Raw genomic sequence first — 16,936 nt, 5'->3', positions numbered from 1 at the left:
TTTCCCATAGACTGCAATAGCCTTACTCACTGTGTCATGTGATGCCTTCCTGGAAAGGTCCTAAGGTTCTGATTGACCCAGATGCCTAAGGCACCTCCTATGGGGCGTCCAGGCCAATCAGAGCCTTAGGACCAGTGTTCCCGCTAAGCTGCGTTGGCCTGCGCTCGCGCACAAAATATTACATCGCAGCGCAAAGTTTCTCTTCACAGCGCACACACGCGTCGGTAAGGTAAGGGGACGCATTGGGGGGATTGCACTTCCCCACAATTGCCATGCTTCGGTTCCTCTTCTTCCTTCCTTCCTCCCCCCCCCCCCGCGGGACCCCGAGGGATCAACTCTTACTCCCTCTAATGTCGGCCCTGCAGCTCCAGACTTCCTCGCACCTTCTCCCCTCCCCCTTTGGATCGCTATTATTTTAAATGTTATAGACGCGGAGCTGTATCCATCAGTGGAGATGTCTAACCTCGGCCTGCCCCGGAACTCTTACTGCAACAGTGACTTCCTGTTCCTGCCTAGACGGGCGGCTGCTGCAGTAAGAGTTCCGGGGCAGGCCGAGGTTAGACATCTCCACTGATGGATACAGCTCCGCGGCTATAACATTTAAAATAATAGCGATCCAAAGGGGGAGGGGAGAAGGTGCGAGGAAGTCTGGAGCTGCAGGGCCGACATTAGAGGGAGTAAGAGTTGATGGTGCCGCAGGGTCCCGCGGGGGGGGGGGGGGGGGAAGGAAGGAAGAAGAGGAACCGAAGCATGGCAATTGTGGGGAAGTGCAGAGCTGCAGGGAAGAGTGTTGCGGTACCCAGCTGGAGGGAGAAGGAAGATGAGGGAGGGAATTAAAGGAGATGCCAGGGCTTGGAGCGTAGGAGGAAGGTATGCCAGTCTAAGGGAAAAGGAAGGGGGAGATGTGAGAGCATGGAGGGGGAGCGAAAGATGGAAGAAAAGGAAAGGAGAGAGATGCCAGAGAATCAGGGAAGGGGAGATACCAGACTATGAGGAGAGGTGTGGGAGAGGGAAGGCGAGGAGAGAGATGCCAGACCAATGGGGTGAAAGGAGAGATGGAAGGGGGAGGCATACAGTTTCTGGAAGGGGCATAGAAGGAGAGAAGATGCCATATAGGGGAAGAGAGACGGCAGACAGTGGATGGAAGGAAGAGAGTTACAAGAAGATGAGGAAAGGAGAAACCACAGAAGACAAAGGTAGAAAAAAATTTCTATTTATTTATTGCTTTAGGAGACATGTGTCACTGTTTCTGTGAAGCATTGTATGCAGAGTCCAGCTTCTTGCTGGTTCAATTTAACCTTTGTCTATGTATTTTTATTTTATCCCCCCTTTTACAAAACTGTGAAGCGTTTTTAGCACCAGCCTTGGTGGTAGCAGCTCTGATGCTCAGAATTTTATGAGCATCAGAGCTGTTACCTCCGTAGCTAAAATCCACACTACAGTTTTGTAAAAGAGGGAGGGGTTAGTTTGTGATTACATATTCCTTACTAGGCGAAGGTGTTTTCTGTGTTCTGTGTGTTCGAAAGACATGGTTTTCTGTTAGGATTGACGGTGTAGGATTGATCTGTGCTGGTCTGGCTTGTTTAGTTTTACAATGGGTGTATTGATGTACTGCTCACTGCAATATGTAAGATGCTGCCTTTTCCTAGGTACTCATGTGTGACGTGTGGTTTGTTACTAAAAATCATGTTTTTCTTACAGATGGGGGGGGGTGCCAAAAAATGATGGGCCCCGGATGTTACATATGCTAGGTACGCCACTGTATGTAAAGATACCAGAAAGCTGGCGTAGCAAAAACTTCTAAGTTTTGAGTATTTAACCCTCCCACAATCTCACGGGCACTCGTTTCAAGTTTATTGAGATTTTGATTTAAACGCAATATCAAATATTTTCAATGCGTATAACAAAAATAAATTTGGGGAAATAAATAAAACCATTTGAACCAGTGTTCCCGCTAAGCTGCGCTGGCGTGCGCTGGCGCACAAAATATTACATCGCAGCGCACACGTTTCTCGTCACAGCGCACGATCGGAAGAGGCGTACGGCAGATGGCAGGGCGGCGAGAGGAGAATCGGGCGAGTTGGCTCATAACTTGCTGGCGCCCGATATTTTTGGCTCACGGTGAAAAAAGTTTGCTCACAACACCCGCCCGCTTAGAGGGAACACTGCTTAGGACCCTTCCCAAGATGCAGCGGGGAGGGGAAGGCCCATGTTAGATGCAGGCAGCTGAGAGGAGGGTTTCTGCAACCCTCCGGATTATCTCTTTGAGGTAAGGGGGAGGGGGCGGCGGAGACGGGGGAGGGAGGAGGGGGTCACTGGCTAGCAGGGGAGAGTGGGCATCTCTCCCGCTGCAGGGGGAGGGGGTTTGGAGGTTGGGTCATGACGGGGATTTTAGGGTAGCTGAGTATGGGCATATCTCCAGCTGCAGGATGAGGGGGTTGGGTTGTGATAGGGATTTTAGGGCAGCGGGAGAGTGTGGGCTGCTGGAGATGGGGTTGTTGGTTAACAGTGGGAGAGACTGAACATCTCTCCCGCTGTTGATGTGTTTTGGGGATTTTTTTCTTTGACAGCATTATTTCTGCGAAATGCCCAACGCTATCACCAGCAATAGGCACATGCAAATTTAGCAAATCTTCACTGCTGTCCACCAACCTCATTTGCATGCGTGATTTTTTGAGAATGTCTCACTTTTTTTGATTCGCTATCAAAATGGCTGCATTAGCAGACCTACGCTTTTTAACGTGGGTTTTTGAGAATCCTGGCCTCAGTGATTTAATCACTTCCATACTATCCATGTAATTTTTGAAAATACACAAATATGCAAATTATGCATTTGCCTGCCACTGGCTAGCTCATAATTCACTTTGAATATTGGCCTGAATGTTTTTCAATGAACAGAAATGTAAATTAGTGCATTTTCTTAATTTTTACCTGGGCCCACAGAATGCTTGCAACCCATTCCATCTGTAGTTCCTGCACATCGCAACACAGATGCCTATAAAATCAAAATATCATCATAACAGGAAATATCACATAACAGATTTAATCAATCATGTCTACTTTAGGGGTTCCTTTTACCAAGCAGTGGTAGAGCCTTTTACCACAAGCCAGCAAGGTAAATACTGATGCTCATTGAATTCCTATGAGCATCAGAGCACTTACCTTACTGGCCCATGGTAAAAGGCTCTACCGTTCCTTGATAAAGGAGCCCCTATATTTTTAACAGTGAAAATGATCAATTAGGTTGACACATGCAAAAATGCTTTTGTACAGCGACAGTGCAAGGTGCTGAGAGTCCTGGATAATCTTTTGCCTTCTGCCCCCTTCAATTAACCTCTTAGGCTCTCCCCACTCCCCCCCCAAGGGTCCTTTTACTACACTTTTGTAAGCACTAACAAATGCTTACTGCAGTTTACATTGCTGCATGCTTCCCACATGCTAAAAAATAGATTTTTAGCACTGGGGGAAGGTCTGGGGAATGGAGAGTAGGTGTATTCTGCACTAAGTTGTTAGCACAGCTACACTGGTGCATACAAAGGGCGCTGGGTCATCGAGCTGGCAGACTATCCTCCAGGAGATGGCGCAAACTGGCTAGAACAGGTCCTGCCTGACTCAGAGGAGTGGGACTCAGGCAAAGTGCAATATATTTGTTTCAGTTTGGGATTCATCCAGAGAGGTCATTTGCTGATATAGGGGCCCTTTCACTAAATTGTGGTAAGCCTTGATGTGTGCTTAACATGTTTTATAGTCATTTGCTTGCCAGCACATGCTAATTGCATGCTATTTGTTTTATTTTTTAAATTTGTTTTTGAAGGAATTCTAGTCCTGGACCCATGAGACATCAAGACACTTTCATGGGATCCATAAGTTGGAGATTTTCAGGCCTGGGTTTTACAAGTTTTAAATGCAAGAGTCGTAGGTAAGAGATGTTACCAGCCAGGGGGTTGTTCAACAAGTAGATCTTTATTAGGGGACCCTCTCAGTTTTCACTCCTAGAGTAATATCTAACATCTACATATGAGTTTATATACACCAATTGAGAGTCCTGAGAGATAATTAGTTGACTCTTGAAAAAGGCAAGTGCTGCCGAAACACTGGCCATGTTGAGACTAGACTAGGGGTAGGCAATTCCGGTCCTCGAGAGCCGGAGCCAGGTCAGGTTTGCAGGATCTCAATGAATATGTATGAGATGGATTTGCATGCACTGCCTCCTTGAGATGCAAATCTATCTCATGCATATTTATTGTGGATATTCTGAAAACCTGATCTGGCTCCGGCTCTTGAGGACCGGAATTGCCTACCCTGGTCTAGACTAATGTCAGACCTAATAAAGATCTACGTGTTGAACAACCCCCTGGCTGGTAACATCTCTTACCTTTGACTCTTGTATTTAGATTTTCGTTCTTGTCATAGAGGTGCTATTTGGATTCATTTTTGCATTCCTAAGGAACCATTTACAAGTTTTAAACTGCCTTGGGACCACCTTCAGCTCCCATGGAGCAGAGGAAACTGCCAGAGGACTCCAAAGGCAGAGCACACAGAGAGCTGGCCAGTTTCACTTGATCCATCTCAGGTAAGTCTTTTTGCAGCATAAATGACTGAGCCGATATTATCCTATTTATTAAGCACTGAAATTTTGCAAACTTCAGGCTAATGTTTTGTAGTTCTACTTACCACTGGTACTTTTCAGAATAAACTGTAAATCCCCAGCTGCAGGAAATAAAAAAAAAAAAATACATTACAGACAACATCGCTTTAAGCCAAGAAGTTATTACCTACACTAAAATATTGCATTTTATAGCAAAAAAAAAATAAATTACCATGTGAGTCACTAATCAGCAGCACTTCAGCTGCTAAGGATGAAATGGAATCATATTTACAGAAAAAAAAAAGTTGATAGAATGTTTCTGTTCTAACTTTTGTTAATTTACTAGGTACACTGAAGGGTTAATTTTTAATTTAATGTATTTATCATGCATTTTTAAACTGCTTAACCTAGAGAATCTCAAGACAGCTAACAACAGAAACAATATAATTAAATGACATACTCATCATAAAATTAATTCAATGAGGATTTCTAATACATGAGAATTCAATAAAAATAGTGTTTGCAAAAGAGCCAGTTGTTTAAACTAATGGGGGGGAATTCATTAAAGGGCGCTAAAGATGCCCTTAGGTTAGGTGTGCTAATGCTATTGCGTGTGTTACACAAAGCCGCACGCTTTTAGCACTGGCCACACAGTAACAGCTCAGATGCTCACAGAATTCCTATGAGCGTCTAAGCTGTTACCGCCACGGTCGGCACTAAAAACACTAGTGCGGCGTTTAAAAGAAGGGGGCTGCCTTTTCATGCATTCCCCCCTAAATGATTAGTTTACCATAACCTATGTTAGTGAAGTGGATTCATGACAACTATTTCTACTCTGTATTTTATCTTTTTTTTTCTGTTTTAAACTTGCTATTTACAAAATCTGTTTTGAACTCTACTATGCAAAAATTATGTGGATTAAATCTAGAACGAGTTCAGTTCTTGAAAGATTAATCACTGGCATTTTAAGGGATGCCTGTGTGGCCTCTGCCTAAAATGACTGCTGCTGTTATCCCCCCCCCCCCCTACTACCACCACCACCACCACCAAATGAGAGCACTTTGACAAGTCCCTAGGTTGGGAATCCAAGTAGCCAGGGTTATCTATGACTTGAAACAAGCCTACTGTAAATGCTGATATAGAATTTTTCTGTGTTGTATGTGTTGTCACCCAGTGGGTCCCAATCCATGGACACTGGGCGCTAATCACAGCTCTGGTGTGCTTTCAAGGGTTGAAAGCCCTGGCCCAGTGATAACATTTACACTGGCACTGCTCAACAGAAAATAAGACAACAACTCAATCACAAGTAAGACGGAGTGGTTGTTTATTCAGTCCTCATTTGAATGCAAAAAATGTAGTTTCAATTCATATGCTTAGCTCACCCCAGCTTCCTATATGCCAGGACGTCACAGGTCCCCATACAGGTACAAGCAGGGGCAAAAAACAAGGCAAAACCAAAACAGTTCACCTGTTTCTGGGTCACAATGGAGCTCCTCCGGCTGCCAGGTCAGCACATGGCTTGCTACACCATTCATTCAAAGTTAGATCAGGAATTAAACCTCTGATATTCCTCAAAAGAAAACCAAAATCATGCCTTCACATAGCAGTTTATATAGTCCAAAACACTCTCTTGTAATCCTCGCTGGGCCTGTTTAGATTCAGAAAGGCTCACCCCCAACTCCAGGGAGTTGGAGGAGGGGAGAATTGCTGAATCCATAGAATTAATTGGCCTTTCAGGACCCGCAATCCCAAAACCCTTGGATACATAGGTGTTGAAACGGGGGAGGCCATAGGGGGTCGTGGCCTCCCCCCAAATTAGCAGTGGCTCTAGATCCCAACTTCCCTACACTACCTTCTCACTGCAGTGGCTCTAGACTCCCGACTTCCCTGGCTACATCCACCTTTTCACCGCCGGTGTTTGTTTTTTTATCTTTGGGCAGCGTCGACAAGATCAGCATGCTAGGGAGAGTCCCAGGACCCACTACCTAGTACAATTGACTTTTCTGCTGCTTTGACCATGTCCATTTCCGTACAAGTGATTGCTTGGCTTTGGTTAATGTAACTGACAGAGCATAAATATAACATGACCAAAAAATATGTAACAGTATTTCAAGCCTCAATCATTGTGCCTTTAAGCTTTTTCATAGGTCTTCAGAAGTGCCAGTATTAGTCAAGTGTTTTCAATGGCTAAAATACTATTTGGCAATGGCCTCCTCATTAGACCCGTTTTTAATTTTATAAAGTGCTTCTGTGCTAATATCTTAAATAAATAAAAAATCTTTCAACTTATCTTTTGTTGTTAAATTTTTCTTTGTCATTAATATCGGGAAGGGACTTGTCATTCCGACATGTTTTGCCCAAAGGCTGTATCAAGAAAAAGTCCCCTACAATAAAGAAGTTTTAATTCATTGAGTTCAGCTCAGTAAAAAACATCGGTTTAGTAAAAAACATTCATGCTGTTGTAGTCATTTCATAGGGTTAGTTACTCAACCATATATCACTTAATAGTTAAATAATTACCCCTTCTGTTTTAGCTCCACACCATCCCGATCATTGATAGCTTTGAGACAAAGATGGCCGCGGTGTTTTTTGATCTTCTTTTTAAACCTCCCACTCCACTGACGTCAGGGGCAGTAGTGGCGAATCAGGAATCAGATAAGAGACATCCATTCTATTTCCTGGTTTAAACCCCAGAAGTCTACCATATTTAACTTAAAAATCCAGCTTTGTTCACTGAAATTTAATTTGCGCTCATAGTCACCTCCCTCCCACCTTTCTTTTACATGATCTATCACTCACCATTTAATATCTTGTGTTCCATGATTTTTGTGCTGCTAGTGATGTACAAGCGGCGCTTCCATAATGTTATTCACAATGTGGGATTTATGTTCGTTCAACACAATTGAGGGTAATGAATGGCAACCCCCGGACTGGGACATTATAATTCGTTCAAAGACTAGGGCAACATGTAAATCTTGTAATGTGGTATATAGTTTTATATGCCCGTGTGGACTGATATATATAGGAAGAACTAAGAGTCCATATTAGGTTGAACGAACATAAATCCCGCATTGTGAATAACATTATGGAAGCGCTGCTTGTACATCACTGGCAGAACAAAAATCATGGAACACAAGCTGGATGGTAGACCCGTGGGGTTTAAACCAGGAAATAGAATGGATGTCTCTTATCTGATTCCTGATTCGCCACTACTGCCCCTGACGTCAGTGGAGTGGGAGGTTTAAAAAGAAGATCAAAAAACACCGCGGCCATCTTTGTCTCAAAGCTATCAATGATCGGGATGGTGTGGAGCTAAAACAGAAGGGGTAATTATTTAACTATTAAGTGATATATGGTTGAGTAACTAACCCTATGAAATGACTACAACAGCATGAATGTTTTTTACTAAACCGATGTTTTTTACTGAGCTGAACTCAATGAATTAAAACTTCTTTATTGTAGGGGACTTTTTCTTGATACAGCCTTTGGGCAAAACATGTCGGAATGACAAGTCCCTTCCCGATATTAATGACAAAGAAAAATTTAACAACAAAAGATAAGTTGAAAGATTTTTTATTTATTTAAGATATTAGCACAGAAGCACTTTATAAAATTAAAAACGGGTCTAATGAGGAGGCCATTGCCAAATAGTATTTTAGCCATTGAAAACACTTGACTAATACTGGCACTTCTGAAGACCTATGAAAAAGCTTAAAGGCACAATGATTGAGGTTTGAAATACTGTTTATTATGAGAAGAGTGGATGCACTAACAGTATAAAAGTTTTCCTGTACATAACACAAAAAATATGTAAGGCACAATGTCAAAATGGCCCCAGTTGACTTGTAAAATATAATCCTGTGATACATTGCCCTCTATCAGCTTTTACAAATTAGGGAAAAGCAAAAGATGAAGGGATTGATTTCTATCCCCTTTATGCTTCACATTTCACATGTCAACTTCATTTAATATACTGTGAATAAAGTAGTTATCTAAGCAATTTACAAGTCAAATTAAAATCTGTAGGGGGGAAGAAAGGGAATAGATGCTGTACAGGAGCAAAGAGATGAGATGGCGAAATGATGCACTCTGGATCCCCATCCCTCTCTTTTTCCTTTCCCACTCCTTTTGCATCAATGGAGGAAATGAGAGAGAGGAGGAGATATATTGCACATGGGGGTGGAGGAGAAAGAGAAAGAAATGCAGAAGAAAGCAAACAGAAACTAGAATCAACTTGATGGAAAAATAAATCCCTAGACAACAAAGGTAAAAAAAGGAATTTATTGATGAAATATTTTAATTTTTGGAAACCTATATAGCATTTTTGCATTCTGTTTAACAGAAAAGGAAATTGATTTCTGGTTTTATTTCTCCAGTGCTGAAGTATTTGCACCCCCAGCTAAGGTCCTCCTTCAAAGATTACCAGAACTCCCTTCTACCAAGCGTAGCAGTCGCTGGCAGCATCCTTGAGCCACTGAGTTGCCAGCATCTGTGACTTTAGGACGCTGCTGCCTGTCAAGCTTGTTAAAAGGGGTTTGACCACCTTCAGAGGAAGTCTTCAGCCAACACAGCTTGAAGGTCTTCATCAGCTAGAGTATTTATATCTTCATTAAAGACTCTGACAGACTCATTTACAAAGTATGTGTTGTTGTTAGGTGCCATCAACTTGTGTTCAAGTCCTAATGACTTGATAAATTGTGGATCTAAAGAGAAATTGGTTTTGTGCTAGTCCAGAAAGGTTCTCCAGCATCATCCCCATGATTGTTTTCAACATATCTAGCCATCTGATTGCAGGTCACCCTCTTCGCCTGCCTCCTTCAATCTTCCCAAACATGATATCTTTCTTCAGTGATCGCTCTCTTCTGATGGTGTGACCAAAAAAAGACAATCGTAACTTCATCATTTGGGCTTTCAAGTGACATAGCTGGTTTGATCTCTTCCAGAATTGATTTGTTAGCTCTTCTGTCAATCCACTGCATGCTTAAAATTCTTCTCTAGCACTAAAGCTCAAATGAGTCAATCTTTTTTCTGTCTTGTTTCCGTAGTGTCCAGCTTTCGCATCCATAACTGACCACTGAGAACATGAGTGCGTGGACAAGTCTGATCTTCGTTTGGAGTGTTATCTCCTTGCCTTTGAATATTTTGTCAAAAGTTTTCATTGAAGAACAACCAAGTGCCATTCTGCAGAGTATTTCCTCCCTGCTAGTTGCTTCTTAAGAACATAAGAACATAAGAAGTTGCCTCCACTGGGTCAGACCAGAGGTCCATCCTGCCCAGCGGTCCGCTCCCGCGGCGGCCCATCAGGTCCGCGACCTGTGAAGTGGTTTCTGACCATTTCTTTAACCTACCTCAAGTTCTATCTGTACCCCTCTATCCCCTTTTCCTTCAGGAACCTATCCAAACCCTCCTTGAACCTCTGTACAGATTTCTGGCCTATCACATCCTCCGGAAGCGCGTTCCATGTGTCCACCACCCTCTGGGTAAAAAAGAACTTCCTAGCATTTGTTCTAAACCTATCCCCCTTCAATTTCTCCGAGTGGCCCCTAGTGTTTGTGGCTCCCCTCAGTTTGAAGAATCTGTCCCTATTCACTTTCTCTATGCCCTTTAGGATTTTGAAGGTTTCTATCATGTCCCCTCTAAGTCTCCTTTTCTCCAGGGAGAACAGCCCCAGCATTTTTAACCTGTCAGCGTATGAAAAATTTTCCATACCTTTTATCAGTTTAGTCGCTCTCCTCTGCACTCCCTCTAGTACCGCCATGTCCTTCTTTAGGTACGGCGACCAGTATTGAACACAGTACTCCAGGTGCGGGCGCACCATTGCGCGATACAGCGGCATGATGACTTCCTTCGTCCTGGTTGTGATACCTTTTTTGATGATGCCCAGCATTCTGTTTGCCTTCTTTGAAGCTGTCGCACACTGCACCGATGGTTTCAGTGATGTGTCGACCATCACCCCCAGGTCCCTCTCAAGGTTACTCACCCCTAGAAGTGTTCCCCCCATTTTGTAGCTGAACATCGGGTTCTTTTTTCCCTACATGCATGACCTTGCATTTCTCCACGTTAAAACTCATTTGCCACTTTTTTGCCCAGTCTTCCAATTTCGTTAGGTCCCTTTGCAGGTCTTCACAGTCTTCCGTGTTTCTAACCCTGCTGCAGAGTTTGGTGTCATCAGCAAATTTGATAACCTCACATTTTGTCCCCGTCTCCAGATCGTTAATAAATATATTGAATAGTAGAGGTCCCAGCACCGACCCCTGTGGAACTCCGCTCGTGACCCATTGCCAGTCTGAGTATTGGCCCTTTACTCCAACCCTCTGTTTCCTGCCTGCCAACCAGTGTTTGATCCATCGGTGGATATCCCCTTGCACCCCGTGGTTCCACAGCTTTTTAAGTAGCCGTTCGTGAGGTACCTTGTCGAAGGCTTTTTGGAAGTCAAGGTAAATGATGTCTATGGATTCCCCCTTATCCATCTGGCTGTTTATTCCCTCAAAGAAGTACAGCAAGTTCGTGAGGCATGACCTTCCCTGGCAGAAGCCATGCTGGCTCGCCTTCAGTTGTCCATTGTTTTCTATGTGTTCGCAGATTGTGTCCTTTACCATTGCTTCCATCATCTTTCCCGGAACCGAGGTCAAGCTCACAGGCCTGTAGTTTCCCGGGTCACCCCTTGATCCCTTTTTAAAGATGGGCGTGACATTTGCTATTTTCCAGTCCTCTGGAATCTCCCCAGTTTTTAGGGAGAGGTTACATATTTGGCGAAGTGTCTCTGCTATTTCGTTTCTCAGTTCTTTTAGTACCCTTGGGTGGATGCCGTCCGGGCCCGGTGATTTGTCACTCTTTAGTCTGTCTATCTGCCTGAGGACATCCTCTTTGCTTACCTCTAGTTGTACCAGCCTTTCGTCGTGTTCTCCGCTTATAATCACCTCGGGTTCTGGGATATTGGATGTATCCTCTCTGGTGAAGACTGACGAGAAGAATTTGTTTAACCTGTCAGCTATCTCTTTTCCCTCCTTTATCGCTCCTTTCCTGTCTCCGTCGTCCAGTGGTCCCACTTCCTCTCTGGCTGGTTGTTTCCCTTTCACATACCTGAAGAAGGGTTTGAAGTTTCTTGCTTCTCCTGCCAGTCTTTCCTCATATTCTCTCTTTGCTTTCTTGACCTCTTGATGGCATTCTTTCTGGTGTCTTTTGTGCTCTTCTTGGTTTTCCTTTGTTGGTTCCTTTTTCCATTTTTTGAAGGATGATTTCTTGTTGCTTATCGCCTTTTTAACTGCAGTAGTTATCCATGCTGGGTTTCTAGTTCGATTTTTTTTGCACCCTTTCCTAAACCTTGGGATGTACAGGTCTTGCGCCTCGAGCACTGTGCCTTTAAGCAGTGTCCAGGCTTCCTTTACGGTCTTCACTTTCCCTGGGCTTTTGCTGAGCTTTTTTCCCACCATTTTCCTCATGTCTTTGTAGTTTCCTTTTCTGAAGTTGAGTGCTGTCGTTGTGGTTCTTTTCGCCTTTGATGTTCCCATGTTTAATTTGTATTGGATCATGTTGTGATCGCTGTTCCCTAATGGTGCTATTACCACCACTTCCTTTGCGGGTCCTTCTAGCCCGTTGAGGATTAGGTCTAGAGTGGCATCCCCTCGTGTTGGTTCCGTGACCAGCTGCTCCATGAAACAGTCCCTTATTGCCTCTAGGAATTTAGTTTCTCTCGTGCAATTTGAGAGCCCAATGTCCCAGTCTATTCCCGGATAGTTGAAATCCCCCATAACCACCACCCTTCCACTTTTGCACACCTGCCTCAGTTCGGCCTCCAGGTCCAGGTCGTTTGCTTCTGGCTGTCCTGGTGGGCGATAGTACAGTCCCAATTTGATGTCAGCTCCTTCCCCTCCTGTGAGCTTAACCCATAGTGACTCCAGACTGTCTGCCCTTATTGTTGTTTCTGTTCTGGATGAAGGAATGGAGTCCTTTATATACAGTGCTATTCCTCCCCCCTTCTTGTGGGCCCTGTCCCTCCTGTAGAGTTTGTACCCTGGCAGGGCCACATCCCATTTGTTGTCCTCTGACCACCATGTCTCTGTGACTCCTATTATGTCTAGGTCCTTATTTCTGGCTATAACTTCTAGCTCCCCCATTTTAGTCCTTAGGCTCCTAGCATTTGTATATAGGCAATTTAAGTCCCAGTTTGTTACCTTTTCTTTTGGATCTACTCTTGATTTGATGCCCTTGCTGGTCTCCTCACGGGCTGCCTCCTCACTGTCTGCCTCCTGTGGTGTGTCTATCCTGTCCTCTGCCCTCTTCTTTGTTCTTTGATAGCCCTCTGGTTCCAGCTGTTTCCTCCTTGTCTTACTCTTTTGCTCTGATTTCCTCTCGGATCCCTGCACTGCATCTTTGGGTTTATATCCATAAAGTGCCCATTTTGTCTCTAGTCCACTATCGCCCTTTCCTGTTTCAGTATCCTTGTTTGATACCGTGGTCCGATGTGTCGAGGTCAGATCGACTGTCGGCTTTCCCCTTGTTATCAGTTTAAAGCCATGTCTATGCAGATCTGGAAGTTTCGTGCCAGCATCCTCGTCCCAGCCGTGCTCAAATGCAGTCCATCTCTCCTGTAGAGCTTATTTTTCCCCAGGAAGGTTGACCAGTTCCGTACAAAGAGGAAACCCTCTTTGTTTACAAAAGAGCCCAGGAGATTGAAATCCTTTACAACTTCTATTCTATCACCTTCAAGCTCAAAATCTTCATCATTTTCTGTGTTCATGAGTTTCATCTTGTTTATGTTCAGCTCTAATCCCATGTTATGACATTCGGTTTTGACTTTTCTCAGTAGATACAGCATGAATTCTTTGTTGCTAGTGATGAGCGTTGTGTCATCTGCACAGTGCAGGTTGTTTATATTTCGGCCACCAACTTTGAAACCGACACTCTCTTCTTCCAAATTTGCTTTTCTGAAGATGGTTTTCACTGTACAGGTTGAACAGGTAAGGTGACAAGATGCATCCTTGCCTGACACCACGTTTTATTGGAAACCAATCAGCATTGCCGTATTCAATTCTCACTGCAGCTTCTTGATTTTCATATAGGCTCTTTATCAGCTGAGTTATGTATTTGGGTATTCCCATTTGCACTAGAGTTCTCCATAGTTTATTGTGATCCACACAGTCAAAAGCTTTGCTATAGTCAATGAAGCAAAGGTATAGGGGTTTTCGGTATTCTTTGCTCTTCTCCAATATCCAATATTCTTTGCTCTTCTCCAATATCCATCCATTGGCAATAATGTCTCTTGTTCCTCAAACTTTTCTGAAACCAGCCTGAACTTTGGGTAGTTCTTGCTCAATGTATAATTGGAGCCTTTGTTGTATTATTGTTAGCAATACTTTGCTGGCGTGTGGAATTAATGCAACTGTTCTGTAGTTGTTACAGTCCTTGGCATCACCTTTCTTCAATATAAGTATGAACATTGATCTTCTCCAATCAATTGGCCATATTTTCTCCTTCCAAATCTGTTGACACAGTCAAGTGAGGGCCATGATAGCACCTTCTGAGCCTTTGATTAATTCAATTGGAATACTGTCGATACCAGGTGACACTGAAGGGGAGTTTTCTGTAGCAGTTAGTGCGGTGCATCGCATATGTTAAACTTGTTAAAAGTTGTTTCCATAGGCTGCATATGATTAGATTCTTTGCTAACTTTCTGGATGCTCCCTCACTAAACATTTTAATTCATTCATTAATCATTTCAAAACTGGATTACTGTAATTCACTTTATAAAGGAATCACACAAAAGGAAATAAGACTACAACTAATACAAAATACTGCAATAAAAATGATCACAGGTAAAATAAATTTTGACCATGTCACACCCTTACTAAAGAACGTACATTGACTAACTAGCAACCACAGAATAACTTATAAACAGGCGCTCATCACATTCAAAATTTTACAATTCAATGCGCTGCTATTCCTAGACTGAGTCATTATTCCGTATTCTCCTTTCTGCTCCTTATGATCTGAGGATAAAAATCTACTTACTATTCCATCTCTACGAATCATAAATACCAGACGCATCACACTCTTCTCTGTCACCGCTCCAAACATGGAACCTACTACCAGCTCAGGTAAGAGAAGAAAAGAACTTCAAAAATTTTAAATCAAAACTAAAAAGTTTCTTGTATAGAGATGCTTTTAATTAATTAGTTAGCCTCTTAAACTGAGTTACTTTCCCAACTGAAGTAGGTAAGTACTGTGCTATTGTTTTATCCTTATTTGTTCTCTTTCCTATATCAAATTGAAGTTCTTCCCTGATTTCCCTACGAAGTGTATGTCTGTCTATCCCTACATTGTATGTCTCCCTCATTTAAAAATTATTTATTGTTCATCGTTTTGTAATGTTTGAAAAAAGTGATTTTATCAAATCTGAAATAAACTTGAAAGTCATGACCTCACTGAAAAAATTAGAATATAAATGTTAATTAAAATTTTCTCTGCATACAGTGTGTGTTATGTAGTTTAATTTTGTGGTTACCATTATGTATTAAGATTATATTGTGTGTGTATGAAGAATGAATAGAAAAAATGGCATTACAATTAGTACTATTATGGGGGCGGGGTCTGGGGCGGAGCCTGGAGCAGAGCTTGTGGGGCCCCCCAAACAAAAAAGCATTCCGCTGCCTATGTTTAGATGTATTGTGGATTCTCCCAAGCAATCTCTACCACAGCAATAAGCAGCTTGTAAAAGCCAAACAAGTTGAAAAGCAAAGGGGAACCCCCCCCAAAGTCCACAAACAGCACTGACAATTCCTTCCTGTGCTCAGTGTTGCTGTCATGAAACAGTCTTCGCAGACCCTGTATTTTCCTCAACAAACAAACAAAAACACAAAAATATTCCTCTTTGTGCTGAAGCATCTTTCTCTGCAGTTGCTTTTAAATCCAAAATGGCTCCTGGCTGAAAGGTTCAAAGCCATCCAGCAAACACACAGTTCTTTTCACCAAAAACACATGATAGCTGTCAGTTCCCACAGAGAAAAGGAAAAAAATCAACTTTTATCCTTGTCCTCACAAACATGTTGTATGGTAATATCCATGGGCTCCTCTTGCCTCAGGTGCTCTGGCTGGGTCAGCTCCATAGCTTCCTCACCATCCAGCATTTTAATTTCATTACCTTGCTTTGGCTCTGGAGAACTCAGCCATTTATGTGTTCCCTCCGCTTGACCAACTCCCCCTGACTGTGCCACATCTAATCCTACCTGGAAGAGGCACAGGATTCAGCTTTCTCTGTGGTTTTTCCTGATCAGTAATTAACCTGAACAAGTGTGGATTTAAAGGTGACAGTCCCTGTTTTTTTGGACTGTGTCCTAACAATGTTTATCTTTGTGTGCAAGTACCTTAACCTCTATAGGGCACTGAATCCTCCCAGGGTTCCTGCTCTTGGGAAACTTGGTCAGGATAGGAGTCTATCTAGATCAGTAACAGAAGCTAAACTGCTACACTGGTCAGCTCTTCTCAATTTAAAGGCTGTGTTCTTTTGCCTTTTAACTGGGACAAGGCTAGCAGAAGCGCTGAGCTTATTACAGTGTATTGTCAGTGAGAAATATGGAATACACATATAATTTGAAGGACTGCCTAACCACAACCATAAGATTTCTGTATGTATCCACTTCAACATACACGTATCTCCTTTATTAAAATTACTACTTATATGTTTATACTGATCAGTTATAAGTAGTGATGGAAATTATAGAGCCTGACCGAAACCAAAGCTGCAACCAAAATTGGCCACCTGGTTTCTGCAGAAACCGAAACCATAAATGAAATTTCCCCTCCCGCACCATAACAAACCAGTTCCCCCTTTCCGAGCCAACGTCTCTGATTGCAGCCCCCCTCTCTTCATCCCCCACCCCAAAGATCACTCTTCCTGTCACACCCTACCTTAGGAAGGCTTGGTGGCATGAATGAACCCCATTACAGTGGCTGCTGAGACTGCGTGGATAGTCCTGAAAGCCATTTTGCAATTGAAACCATCAGACAGGAGCGAGTCCCCTAACCATGCTAGTTCCAATTGCAAAAAAGCTGCTGGAACTCCCACAGGAGTCTTGTGAGACTGCCACAGGAAGTCTTGGCAGCTACTGCAATGGAGCAGTGGCACACAGCAGGAACAAGTAGGGTTCGTTCCTGCACCCAAAGGGGCTACTAGACCGCCAGGCCTTCCTAAGGTAGGCTGGAAAGGGTCTATAAATAGGATGAGAGGAAGTTATTGTGGGGGGGGGGGGGGAGTAGGGGGAGGGGGCGATTGTGAGGAGGGGAGGAGTGAGTTTTAAATTTCAGCTAAAAATGCACGGGCATTTTCAGACAAATCCTGAACCCGGATAC

At 43.3% G+C, this 16,936-nt stretch overlaps 1 protein-coding gene across 9 annotated transcripts in view; it reads right to left on the bottom strand.

Moving 5' to 3' along the window:
• ARAP2 (ArfGAP with RhoGAP domain, ankyrin repeat and PH domain 2) overlaps nt 1–16,936 on the bottom strand; it is a 402,332-nt gene that overhangs the window by 28,680 nt on the left and 356,716 nt on the right. For all 9 annotated transcript variants that reach the window (XM_033947679.1, XM_033947686.1, XM_033947705.1 and 6 more), the window contains 2 exons: nt 4,675–4,710; nt 2,932–2,995 (listed from right to left, as the gene is read on the bottom strand). In XM_033947679.1, the coding sequence (XP_033803570.1) occupies nt 2,932–2,995; nt 4,675–4,710 (100 nt within the window). The remainder of the gene's footprint in view (nt 1–2,931; nt 2,996–4,674; nt 4,711–16,936) is intronic.

This window comes from Geotrypetes seraphini, chromosome 1, assembly GCF_902459505.1.
Source record: "Geotrypetes seraphini chromosome 1, aGeoSer1.1, whole genome shotgun sequence".
Lineage (NCBI taxonomy): Eukaryota > Metazoa > Chordata > Amphibia > Gymnophiona > Dermophiidae > Geotrypetes > Geotrypetes seraphini.
Note: the sequence above shows the minus strand (reverse complement) of the source record. Positions and strands in the feature narration are given on the sequence as shown.